At 42.0% G+C, this 13,324-nt stretch overlaps 1 protein-coding gene across 5 annotated transcripts in view; it reads right to left on the bottom strand.

Moving 5' to 3' along the window:
* Nucleotides 1-260: 260 nt before the first annotated feature.
* The window catches only part of ELAVL4 (ELAV like RNA binding protein 4), an 89,543-nt gene continuing 76,479 nt past the window's right edge, over nucleotides 261-13,324 (bottom strand). For 4 of the 5 annotated variants that reach the window (XM_032846651.1, XM_032846654.1, XM_032846652.1 and 1 more), the window contains 4 exons: nucleotides 9,994-10,147; nucleotides 8,092-8,317; nucleotides 6,465-6,503; nucleotides 261-3,263 (listed from right to left, as the gene is read on the bottom strand). In XM_032846651.1, coding sequence (XP_032702542.1) covers nucleotides 2,894-3,263; nucleotides 6,465-6,503; nucleotides 8,092-8,317; nucleotides 9,994-10,147 — 789 coding nt within the window. In that variant the 3' untranslated portion in view covers nucleotides 261-2,893. The remainder of the gene's footprint in view (nucleotides 3,264-6,464; nucleotides 6,504-8,091; nucleotides 8,318-9,993; nucleotides 10,148-13,324) is intronic. The other variant, XM_032846655.1, reaches the window with a different exon arrangement.

Raw genomic sequence — 13,324 nt, forward strand, 5'->3', positions numbered from 1 at the left:
TTCTGCATTTTAACAAGCTTCCAGATGATGTAGATACTGGTGGCTGAAGCCCAACTTTTTGTTGTATGGAACTAGGGCAATGACTTTTGAATACTGAATTGACTTTGAGAGAATGGGCTAAGTTGCAAAACACAATTTTACTCTACCTTTTTTTTTTTTTTTTTTTTTGCATTTCTTTAATGATAAAATTATTGGGGAAATCTGGAGATGCTACAAAAAAAAGTTTGAATGAACACATTTAAAAATCTGGGAAGCTCAAATCCATTCTACACACTTTCATTTATTGTCTGGACAGATAAAGTACAAATAATTCAAACACAACAAGATTATGAAAAAAAAACATTTACAATACTTTCCCTCAGAAATCATCTAAACTAGCAAGATTAACATGAAGTCATTCATTATAACTAAAGTATACAACTGCCTGGTCCTAAGATTTTTTTTCCTTTTTTTTTCCCCCAAGAGTGAACACATTATAGAGAAGAGATTTTGGCATGCCTTTCCCACTAATGCTTAGCAAATGCATCAAAACTTTGCCAGCAAACTGCGTTCATTCATAGCAGGTGATGTAAAAAGTTTTCCCTGAATGTTGAACGAGTGTTCTCTGAACTGAAATCTGGTGGTTTATTTTTATTTTTTCAAAACCGAAAAGAGGAAAAAAAAACAGAAAAAAAATTTAAAGGAGGAGTCTATGATGCAGCCTTGGTTTTCGTTACCTGTCTACCACTATGACTACTACTACAAAGTTTGCCTCTTCAGTGTGAAAACAACAGTTCTGTCTACATGCACTTAGTGGGTTCAGCATGGGAAAAAACGCACAAAATAAGCACAAGTTATAAATAACCATAACGTTTTATTACCATTAAGACTAAACTTGTATTGAAAAGATTTTATATAACAAGACAAGAAAAGCAATAGCAAATTTAACTATCAACTAGATTATGCATAGCGAGTAACTGTTTCTATTACCCAGGGAAGAGCATGAACCCTTGTATTTTTTTGTTTTGTTTTTGTTTTAAATATATAACCGTACAAAGCACAAACATACTAAAATGATCAGTGCACTGGACGTGGGAGAATGCTCCCTCAGTCATTTTGTTCCCTTAGCTCTGTTTTGTTTTCCCCAATCTGAATTACATTAAAATAAAGACCCAGTTGTTTTTATTTTTCTACTGTGCAGTAAGAAAAAATATTCACAACAAACATGACAATATATCAAACAATAGTTCTACACAAGTTACCTTGATACCTCTTTAACTGTCACTTAAATATCATAAGAAAACATTTTAAGACATATACAAACAAAACTAGCCAAGTGTTACAACTTATAATAAATTAACCCAAAGAAAAAATAACTTTATATATATATATTTATATTGTATATACACATACACACACAACAGAATGACACAATAATATGCTTCTTCCCATAGTTTAAGTAAACAAATAAGTAGTCTAGCCAATCTAGCTATATTTGATCTCGGCCATAGGCATCATCACATCGGCGATTAAATAAATAAGTGTTTCAAGCAACATAAACAGTGTTTCAAATGTACCAACACAGCCCAGTTCTATCAGCATGGGCTACAAAGTGAATTTGAAAATTCCTTAATGAATTTAAAGCAAACGTATCTTTTGTTTTCCTCTCCTAAACACATTACATTTAACTATGATACTAAGATATGTAAATAATTTCGTAGCACCTACTGCTCAAACTAAGGAATTTTTAGATCAAAAGGAAAATTAATCTTTTTAATTTTTGTTCTGCTGACATCCCATACTGATGACTTAAAGAAAAACTGTCTTTCAACTCATCTCCTTGCTTTTGGGTTTTGACTGTGGGGAACTGTGGTACCCTGGGTAGAACGAACACTCCTTTCCCCTAGTAATTAATAATTTTTTTAATTATTATTACATGCTATGAAAAGATATGAAGATCATCTGTTTATAGCCCATCCTTCAAAAAACAGTCTACGAATCCAGTTTAAAACACACATCTTGATCTCTAAAAAGTTACCAGTGCAGTATGAACGCGACAAAGTTGTCAATTTCCCCTAAATTAGCCAGTCAAAATATTTTTTTCTCAAATCCAGATTCTCTTGTAAAAATTCTTTATATTTTATAAAAATAGATTTTTCTTGAAACCCATTTTCAGCAAAGAGACCACCTCTTTGGCAACAATGTTAATGTTATTAAATTGTTAATGTCATCAGGTATCCCCCTTTACCCCCATCCCCTAACAGAAGACTATTTTTAGTTCACATGATATAAAAGAAAAAAGGAAAAATAAAAAAATTTGCAAAAGTTTTTTTTTTCATTTTTGCAATTTTTATTATTCCTCTTTAATTTGTGTGGGGGGTTTTTACCAATCGGATTGGATCAACTTTTTTGACAAAAAAGAAAAATCTTTTTTTTCTTTCTTTGAATCCCATTACTTTGTAAAAATTGTTTTATTTTTATTATTATTTTTTTTTTGTTTTTTGTTTTTCTTCTTCAAATGAGCGAATGGTCATCTTAAAAAGACCCACCTTCAAGGAAGGTAGTAAAGTTAGCTGGCTGGGTTAAAATCCCTGCACATCGCTATCTATGTATATTATATTCAACAACGACAGCTATGAAAGAACATTCAATGCATCAAAGGTATTTTTTTTTTGTATTTTTTTTTCTTTTTTTCTAAGCATTATAAAATCCTTTCCTGGTACACCTCAGGATAATCCAATGTTTTAATACTTAGGCAACACTGGCTTATAAAGTCCATGGTTGAATATAAGCCTCGAAAAGTTTGTTTCTCTCTCTTTTGTGTGTGTGTGTGCGTGTGTATGTGTGTGTGTGCGCGCGTGTGTTTTGTTCGTATATATTTATATATATATTTTAATAAGTAAGGATGGGAAATTCAGGACTTGTGGGCTTTGTTGGTTTTAAAGGAAACTTGCAACACTCGGTCTCCTAGGCGGTACCCGTTGAGGCTGGCAATGGCCATGGCTGCCTCATCATAGTTGGTCATGGTGACAAAGCCGAATCCCTTGCACTTGTTGGTGTTGAAGTCGCGGATGACCTTGACGTTGTTTACTGCGCCAAAGGGACCAAAGAGTTGCCAGAGGACACTCTCGTCGGAATCAGGGGACAGGTTGTAGACAAAGATGCACCAGCCTGTTCCCGTGTGACCAGGGATGTTCATTCCCACAAGGCTTGTCATCCCGTCAATGGTGATTGGGGAGAACCTGGGGGGACAGGCAGAAGGGGGGACTGGTCCAGACATCAGTCTGACCATGGATAACACACAGATGCACAGACACAGACATGGGGGCAGAGGGCTGAGTGAGTGTGTTTGCAGGAGAGTCTTCAGGGTTTAAAAACCAAAATGCAAAAACTAATGTCTCTGGTATTTTTTCTGAATGGAATGGCTAAAATGGCTAAGGCCCATATATGCCAAGAAAAGGCTAGATCAATTCCTAATAACTGTAAGGAAATCCCAGAGCAAGGCTCTATCACACTTCTACCACAGGATACTTCTACCATAGGATATCCCACCCTGACCCTTATCCTCCCACCCTCCCCACAGCAGACAGTAAGCTCTTGGGAGGAGCGGCTCTATATTATTCATCCTGTTGCTCTACTTATTTATTCAGTGAGGCACGTATGGGACTATCACAGACACTGACACATAGAAAATACTCAATAAATACTCATTGACTGCATAAGTGAATAACATTGGTGGATATCAATGATTGGGAGATTTTATTTATTCTTGAAGGCAGATTAGGGGATGGCCCCAGGAGTGCTCAAGTTTACCATCTTTGCAGTCCCCTGACTTATTGTTGCCAAAATCTCTTGATATTTTGAGGAGAGAAACACATGAGAATGAACAGACATACCTTGTTATTAATCAGATGGGTGGCTCATGTTTCATTTAGTATCTATTCAAAGGAGTTCCCCAAAAAATCCCCAAGCAAGAATACTAAAGACATATCACTCCTTGATGCTATATTATCTGGAATTTCTAAGCATCATTATAAAGCTTATAATAATATATATAATTATATGATATGACATATAAAATATATTATCTTCATTTCTAAGCATCACAGGAGTGAAATTTCAAGTCGTTTGTGCATTTATATGTCTTAAATTAGAAAAGCTGAAAACTGTTATTTGCCCTATTACAACTACTTTTGTATTAGGCTTTGAAATCTCAGTTTTCATGTTACCGTGAAAAGAAAAACAACTCTTCAGAGTCTATTCAAGGTCTGATAAAATATATCTATGTGTGATTCATAATGGATGCATTGGGTTAGGTTACCAGTGCCTATGGCAGAAAAATATTTGTTAACATTTTGTTTTATACCAAATATATACAGGTATTTGGGTCCTATCCATTGACTACTGTCTTGGTTTTCACGTGGTTGGGCTTCAGTTTTTATTTCTGAAAAAAGGGAGGAGGAGAGGAAGCAAAAACTGGAGAGAGGATGGGATAAAGTGTTATCTAGGACTTTTGGTTGTCATTTTGGTTTGGTTTTTGGTTTCAGAGGTGGGGAGGGAAAGAGAGAATCCCAAGCAGGCTCCACGCCCAGAGTGTAGCCCAATGCAGGGCTCAATCTCACAACCCTGAGGTTATGACCTGGGCCAAAATCAAGAGTCAGATGCTTAACTGACTGACCCGACCTGGAGTCCTTAGGACATTTTAAAAATCAGCAACTATTCTTGGAGATTTGAAAGTCCTAGGAAAGAACAGTTCTGCATCTAACTAGAATTTAGATAATCAAAGGGCTGGTAAAGATATGCTAAACATAACAACTCAATAGGTACTAATTTTGGCATTATTCACTAAGTCAATTTTCTCTCTTGCTTAAAAACAAATAACAGAACCAAAACACATGATGGTAAGGATTCTTAGGAGGGCAAATCCATGTCTGTGATTTGCATTATTTCTCAAGACTGTCTTCTCAACCTTCTCTCCTCCAACTGAGTGAACTGACTTCTTTCATTTAAAGGTAGAGAACAGCGAGGTATTTATCTGAAGGCCAAAGTCAGGAGCCAGCAAAGAGGTTTCAAACAGAGTCTCAACTCTAGTCAGTTATGATTACCTGGAGGGCTTTGGTAGGAAGGAGTCTGGACCCAAATCTGGGTCTAATAGGAAAAGAAAATGCTCTTAGTGACTAGTGATGTTTGCTCTGAGGCTGCACCTGTGCCTTCCATGGCCTCAGTGCATGTAAGCATCACTCCACATGTGGAGATGCCTCCCTGAAGTTAGATGGGAGCAGAGGCCAGAGGTGGGAAAAATGGAAGAGCGGGAGTGGGAAGAGGCAAGCAGTGTGCCCAACACATGGAAGTAATTCCCAATTATCCTCACTGGTGCCAGGCTGGAGACTGGGGAGGCTGGCGCTCAGCTAGCAAAGCAGGCAGGCCAGCTCCTTCTGCCATTGCGTGTGGGTTTCCAGAGTTGGGGTACTTACCATGCGTGGCCAAGTGCTGAGAGCACTGCCTTGTACGGGGAGTGTGACTGGGACTATTAAAAACCACATCTCTTTGCCTGACTGTGGGAAGGGGAATTAAAGCGTGCAGCTCTACTGAGCAGGATGATGAAGATGCTGTGTCCCTAGCAGCTCAGTGGAGCTATCAAAAGCACATATGGGAATCTCATGGACACAGTGACAGAACACACTCAACTTCCCAAGATTCAGCTTTCACACTAGGTCTGGATCACTCTTGTGACTGCATTCAGAGAGCCCCACAAACCTTGATTCTCTTTGAGCCCCCAACCTCCCAGAAAGGCTTTCCATGAAAGAAACCACAAGTTTAAAACACAATACATGTATAACCAAGGGAGGATTTATAATAACTGCTAAAACCTGTAACAAAAGAAACCCCTGGTTGAGGTGCACACAGATACACTTCGTTCTCAGCCTGTGCCCTGAAATGCACACTGAGGTGGGGGTGGGAGTCAGCAGGTCATCCACACGTTTACTCATGCTGTGGCCAGGCCTGGTAGTCCAAAATCTAATTTATCCACTGACAATCATAAGATTGTTAACCACGATTAGCAAAATGTTCTAATTTTGATTTGCTGGAATCTGCCCTCTTAACTGAATCTTGGCATTGCTAATGCAAAACAGTTGCTCTGCAAGTTTGCAAAATCAGCTGGCAAAGAGTAGGAGCCTTCTCCCTTAAGGGGAGCTGTCCAGGGAACCAGATTATCAAGGGCTTGGTAGCTGTGGCACCTGAACCATAGGAGAAGCCCACCTGCAAATAAAAGAAAAAGTGAAACACACAAACACACTTTGTGTGCCCTAAAAGAAACAAAACCAACTGAGGTCTGAAATTAAAATTAAGAATTTGACATGCTGGTGGAGGAAAAGGAAGAATTAAAAAAAAAAAAAGTAAAGTTAGTGAATTAAAAAAAAAAAAATTTCTAGCCCCAGTCTGTGCCAACACGGACATCTGGCAATCTGTGGAGTTTTAATTACCTCTTTACGCCATAGGCCATATTAAGCAAATTGTCCAGCCTGCAAAGAGAAGGAGGGTCTCTGGGTTAATGCCTCACAGATGGCAAGATTGCTCAATGGAACTATTAATAAGAATGCTCCATTTTCAAAGAAGAAAAGCTCAACAACTTTCCCCAGTGCTTAGGAGTCTATCCGCTGGTAGTTTCCCCCTTTTCTGCCTCCAACCATGAGTAATTCATGTTCAGGTCAATGCTAGAGTTTAAAGCAAGTGTCTAATGAAGCTCCCTTTCTTTCAAGGTCTGAATTAATCCCCCTCCCCCCTCCTCTGAGAACATGTGTGTGGATTTCATTTTATATTGTGTGTGAAGTTGTTAAAAGGGGGCAGCTTCTTAAGTTGTTCACCTTTTATTACAATTCACCTTTTAGTGCAATTAAACTTGCGAATGAAAGGAACACACGTGCATGTACAATGCATATCAGAATGGATCTTTTCTCTTAGTCTAGCTACATTAACTAAATCTTACCACACACATTTTTTGGGGAAGGAGGAGTTTGGGGGTTAAGATTTTTTTTTTTTTTTTTTTTTTTTACAATTAGCTTATTATTTACAACCTGAAAGCTCCACCTCACAAACTGTCATTATGTTATAATCTCCCTCATGTTCAGTATTTTACTTGGGGACAAGCTATTCACACCATGGGGCAGTAGTAACCATAGTTTCCACCATTAAAAGCCTGCTGGAAAGGCTTTTTACATAAATACTGCATGTGCGCTCACACAAAATAAAAATTAGATGACTTGGACTCTTCATGAAATCATTAACCCGTTCAAATTCCCAGGACATGGGAGGACACTACTGAGGCTGATTTTCCTCCTCTTCATGGCCAGATGGAGAGCCTACTATCTTTCCATGTGATGTTTGAAAAGAAGAAAAAAAAAAAAAAAACCCTTTCATTAAAGGGCACATGGATGGAATAAAAGAATTATTTAGAATTATTATGGGTAGGTCAAGAATGTTCTTATCTCTCCTACAATAAAGGCAATCAACTTTGGACTGCCCTCACAGAGTGAAACCTGCCTTTCAGAAATGTCCCAGGAGAAGGGAAGTGCCCATTGTACTGAGAGGGTTGGGTGCCTGAAGGACACACTAATAAGGCTTAGGAAAATCTTCCTTCTTGTCTTCCCAGAATCTGCTGACTTAACAGTCAGAGTGAAGTTAACACAAAAGAGAGTACCTATGCTACAGAGTTTCCTGCAGAAGAAAGGAGGACAGACCAAACCACTCTCCCTGGCAAGGATCTGCCTGCTTTGACTTTATTAAAGCCACTCCCTCAGCCTTAAGTCTAAGCTGTTGAATGTGCCTACTTATTGGGGATGAATTTCTGGTTTGGTTAAATATAAGAATTTTGTTTTATCTGGATTGATTGAGTTTAACCACACTCACATTGGTAAGTTGAAAGGGGGCTTGGAAGAGCATCTGGTCTGACCATTTCATGTTACAGCAGTGGAAACTGAGGCCCGGTGGGGTGTGTGAACCTGGGGGCCGAGGTTCTTACTCTTGCCCCACCTTTCAGGGCTACGGGTTTCCCTGGCCCTCGCCCAGCTCTGTACTCCTGTAGCAGGGTCCTTTCCCCATGGGTGTGCCTACCTGAACCTCTGGGCTTGGTGGTGAAGTGGGCCAGGGTAGCGCCGGTTGGGGGACTGGTAGAGCTGGGACAGCAGGGCCTGGCTGGACTTCTGGCTGGGGTTGTTGGCAAACTTCACAGTAATCGGTTCCGTAGCACCGCTGGGCTTCTGGCCATTCAGCCCTTTGATGGCTTCTTCTGCCTCGATTCTCTTGTCAAACCGGATGAATCCCACCCCTCTGGACACTCCTGGGGAAAGAGAAAGGGCCTTCATAAAGAGTGAACAAACCAAACTGGTAAACACCCCTAGGAAGAGATGGGCTGGGCCCCAGAGAGATTCTGTGGGGAGTCAGCCCACTGGAGGGCCTGAGCCTGGCTCCCTGTATCTCTCTCACCCATCAAAACTCATCTGCCTGTGTTTCTGCTTTCATGGCTCTGGACAGGTGACTCCCACCCACAGAACACAGGCACCTCTCACATTCATTTCAGCCTCTACCACCAGCCTGCTCAGTCCCTGTCTCCCTCTAGTTGCTGTAGCCCATCACCCACTGTCTAGTTTCTAGTCCTACAATGTGCCCCTGACACCTAGCGACTACATAATCTATTTGCCAAGCAAACTCTGACTACAGGACACCTTTTAAAAATACTCTTTATCCATTTTTCATAACTTTTCAATTTTTTACCTTGTGTATGGTTCCTGTTCCTCATGGTCCCACATTCCACACACAGAGTAACAAAGCCCACACACCAAAAAACCCTTCCGTGGCTCCATGTTGCACACAGATGAAGTCAGACTTCTTAGCCTGACTTTCAGTGCCCCTGATGAGATGGCTCCAAGTTCCCCATTGAGCCTCAGGCCAGCCATACTTGAACTGCCACATCTTCCTTGAACAGGCTGTGTTCTTCCTCAGCTCCATGCCTTACAATATGTCCTCTCCACCTATTCTATAGGATACATCATACCCACCTAGAATTCTCTATCCCTCCTTTGTGCCAGATAACTGCAAGTCATCCTCCCAAACCCTGCTCAAACGTCACCTCCTTGACGCAGCCCTCACACCAATCCCCTGCCAGGCACAGCACACCTCCTCCTGAGTTTGCGGGGGACACGGAAGAGCCCCTTGCAGGTGCGCATCACACTGGAGTCCTGCAAGGGTAGGACTGTGTCTCCTTCATCCCTGTGCCCCAGTGTCCCTCAGAACAGTGTCTGGGAGCAGAGCTGGGTTCCGTAAGCATTTGTCACATGAGCTGGATGATAAACAGACACTAAACTGCTCTGGAAGGGGGGGTGGTGTTTTAAATTGGATCTAACGTGGAATAGGTGAAAACATGTTGTCATTAAAAACACAACCCAGGGTAGCTTACATTTCTTACTGAGAGGTGGTGGTTGCCTTTCTTTATGATGGACAAAGTACCACAGTCCCAGGCCCTGGCTTCATGTCCCTGCACTGCTGCTAACTACCTGGGCAGAAGTCAGATCCCTCACTTTGGACCACTGTTTTCTCATGTGGGGAATGAGGCAGCGTGAGATTCCCTCTAGCTCTCTAACGCTATCATTGGAGCCGGAGCTCTAAGATGGGTTCTTTCCACATACAAAAGTAATGTTACTTGGTTGAGGGATGAAAGAGACTTTGAAGGTCATGCAGTCCCACTCACAACCTGATGCCCGAATCCTCTCTACAGCCCTGCCAAGCAGGTTAGCTGCTGCTGGAACTGTTCCCATGATGGAGATCTACCTCCTAAGGTGGCCCATTTTAAATGTGGGCATTTGATTGATCAGAGTCTTTCTCCTAAGTCAAAACCCTGTCTACGCATGACCCATATCTTTTACCCTAAGCAACCGTTATCTCTCTGCTCCTATGGGTCACAGGGCACTGGCTGTGGCATTGAGACACAAGGAAAGAAATGACAAAGAAACACTTAACCTGTGACTTGATCAACCAGGATTCGAGAGGTGATGATACGGCCATACTGCGAGAAAAGCTGCTCCAGTTCCTTCTGGGTCATGGTTTTGGGAAGGCCGCTAACGTAGAGGTTAGCATCCCTGATTGAGGCAGAGCTTGGACGGGCATATGAGACCTAGGAAAAGGTAAGAGGAGCTAAATCCATTATAGCAACACCCTCCAAGTAGAGGCTGAGTCAACAACTGAGATGGCAGTCCCTCGTCTATCATTCTAACTCATGGTGTCAGTTTAAATAACTCAGTAGTTCAGAGTCTTAGCTACTCTTGTAATAGTAGTGAGAATCAGGAGAACAGCAATAGAGGAACAAAAGGAGAGTTGACTATAACTTAAAACAAATGCACAGATAAGGGTCTCTAAGTGCAGAACAAAATAGCTACTGTATGGCAGCTGTTAAATGCAGAACTACCCACGCATGGAGTTCTGAAGATTTACCTCCTGGATGTGGGTGTATAGATGATTTACTGTATCCAACACATAATAATCTTTGAATAAACCCCCCCCCCAAAAAAAAACCTCCATGAAATTCTGCTCTGCAGATTTCTCTCCTTGCCACCCTCCCCACCCCCCAGCCCTTCGTTTTCAACACATTAAAGTGATCAGGCTCTCTGCAAGATTTTTTTATGTCCCATCCTTTGTGTTGTTCCAATCTGCTCCCACAAGGTCTGCTCTCGCTGAATGACAAAGTGCTGGTGAAACAGGGCTTCGTGAACATCTGCTTGTGAAACTGGATCTGTGACCTTGTCATAACATCTGCAAGAACCAGTTGCCATCTAACTTTGAGCAGGAGCAGATAAAACCACAATCAACAAAATGAGGGCAAGGGGGGGAAAGGAGGGAGGGAGAGGGCAGGGGGAGAAAGAAGCGAGCCTCACGAATGGTTATAATAAGTTCGACTTTGTAAATTTGTCCTCCCAGATCTCTCAACTGCTTTTTTTCCCCCAAAAAGCTAACACAGAAGTGTAAACAGATCTGAAATTCCATCTGCAAGAAGCCAAATCTGTAGCAGTACACATAAGCAAAGCAAACCCCAGCAGTCATTAATTTTAGACTTTCATTTACTTATTTATTTATTTTTTAAGAAAACAACATCAGACATTTGAAATATAATTTACAGCTAGTCTAACAAAAGCACTTTCCTGCTAAAGCTATTTCTGGGGCAGTTATGGCTCAGAATAGATGATGAAAACAGTCATTTCAGAGCACATCTGACAATGTTGGACAGGAAGGGACCTATATGGCTTAGCATTTTTCAGTTGGGAGTTTTATTTAATCCATATAACCAATTTACAAGGCCTGCTAAGACTACAGGGGTGTGTGCGTGTGTTCTGCACACACACACAAATGTGTGTACATAAGAAAGCGTACGTGTTAAACTGGACCCTTGGCATTAAGAACTAAACCTTGAGCAGTGAAGCCGACCTTGCATCTGAGAATGGGTCTGGTGGTGGACCTAGCAAAGGGGAGTGAATGCTGAGCAGACACCTCACCCTTGGCACTCTTTCCCTCTCCAGGACAGAGATGCCAAGTCCCTTTATGGATTCCACACTGAAAAATAGATGTTCACTCAACAGATAAAATGATGTGAGTGACAAATCTGGCTCACTGGTCTCCTCCTGCTGATGGAGTGAGTCGGCCTATCTGCAGTATCTACCTCTTCCAGGAACTCAGGGGTGGCCTCTGTAAGCCCCTTCCCAGCACAGGGCTGACATGCAAAGGGACCTTTACGTGGCTGGTACCTGGGGAGTGGGGGTTGAGTTTCATGTGACTGTGTGGACAGAGCATCACTCCACACAAGGCTCTCCCACCCCATCCTTTAAAGAACAAAGTCTTTCAGGTTATAACCCAGCAGAACTGTTTTTCAGGCATGAGAAGGGAGCAGTAGGGAGGAGGAAATAAGAACGTTGTGGTGCTATGTTCATGGTAATGAGAGTTACCCCTGTCTCACCAGTGCCAATTATTAGACAAATTATCTGAATGACATTTGTGCTGCCCTAAAACATACCCTCCTACTTCTATGTCCTTGCTTGTGGGGAAAATTTTTCCACCTACTTTCTCAGGCCCTGATCCTGTTTTCCTTTAAGGCCCAGCTCCAATGCCATCTTCTCTAGGCAGCTTTCCCTGATCTTACCTCCTCCTAAAAATCCCCCTAGTAGGGCTGTCAGTGAACTGCACCCACAGTACTTGCTTAACCTGTTTGGACCTTGAGTCACCATCTTTCTATCTAGTCTCCTGATCATCTAATTTGCTAATCTCCTTGTGGTCATGGGGTGTGTGTGTGTGTGTGTGTGTGTGTGTGTGTGTCTTGTTCATTTTTATGGCTCTAGCTCAGAGCACAGAGCCTGATACCTGCAGGATGTTCAACACCTACGGAAAGAATAAATGAACACACCCACAGAACATAATGAATGACGTGGGCCTTGATGACTCTTTGGGGCTAACTGCAACTTGGATTCCTCCACTTAGGGGGATCAACAAGAGTTTATCATAGAATCATAGACTCATGCATCCAGAATCATAGCTAGGTTTCCCTATTAAGCTAAGAGCTAAGGGACAGGTTTCCTATTCCCCAGTGTCTGGGATTGGAAGGACTGAAAGAAGACTGTTCAATGACTAGACATCACCCAGAGGCCTTCTCTAAGCAAACATTTCCCGAGGATCTACTATGAACCAGGCGCAGTGTTGTGTGCTGGGGATGCATAATAAGCAAGAAAAAAGAGCGGTCTCTTGCCCTAAAGGATTTCCAAGTCCAATGGGGACAAGAGACAACACACAGGAGGCACCAAATAAACATGAGTCAAATACAAGAAATACTCTTATGGGCCAATTATCACAATGCCCCAAGATGTGTTCTCTTTCAGGGCTATATCACTGGGACTGGAACACTGAGAAGGGGAGACTAATATCCCTTTTAATTAAGGGTTAAAAGGGCCAGGAAGAAGACAGAGCTGAGATGAGACTGGTGGTGAGACAAGTGTATATTGGGGTCAGGGAATGGTGGTCTAGTGATAGCTCTCCAAGGACAAATAAGATGATGAAAGTCAAGAGCTTAGTGCGGTGCCTGTTTGACACCCAATAAATGCTCAATGGAGAGTAATGACCTTGACACCCAATGGTCTGGGCAGCCAGAGCTGGGGGAGGGGGTAGGCTGGAGACAGACCTGCTAGGAAAAGGAGCTGGCACTGGAGAGTCAATGACAGAACAAAACCATTTCCCCAAACCTCATCCAGGGAGAATTACTGCCACAGATCACAGCCACAGAGCAATAACAAGTCCTAAAGGTGAACAGCAGCAC

Source organism: Lontra canadensis, unplaced genomic scaffold (genome assembly GCF_010015895.1).
Source record: "Lontra canadensis isolate GAN:19392208 unplaced genomic scaffold, GSC_riverotter_1.0 scaffold179, whole genome shotgun sequence".
NCBI lineage: Eukaryota > Metazoa > Chordata > Mammalia > Carnivora > Mustelidae > Lontra > Lontra canadensis.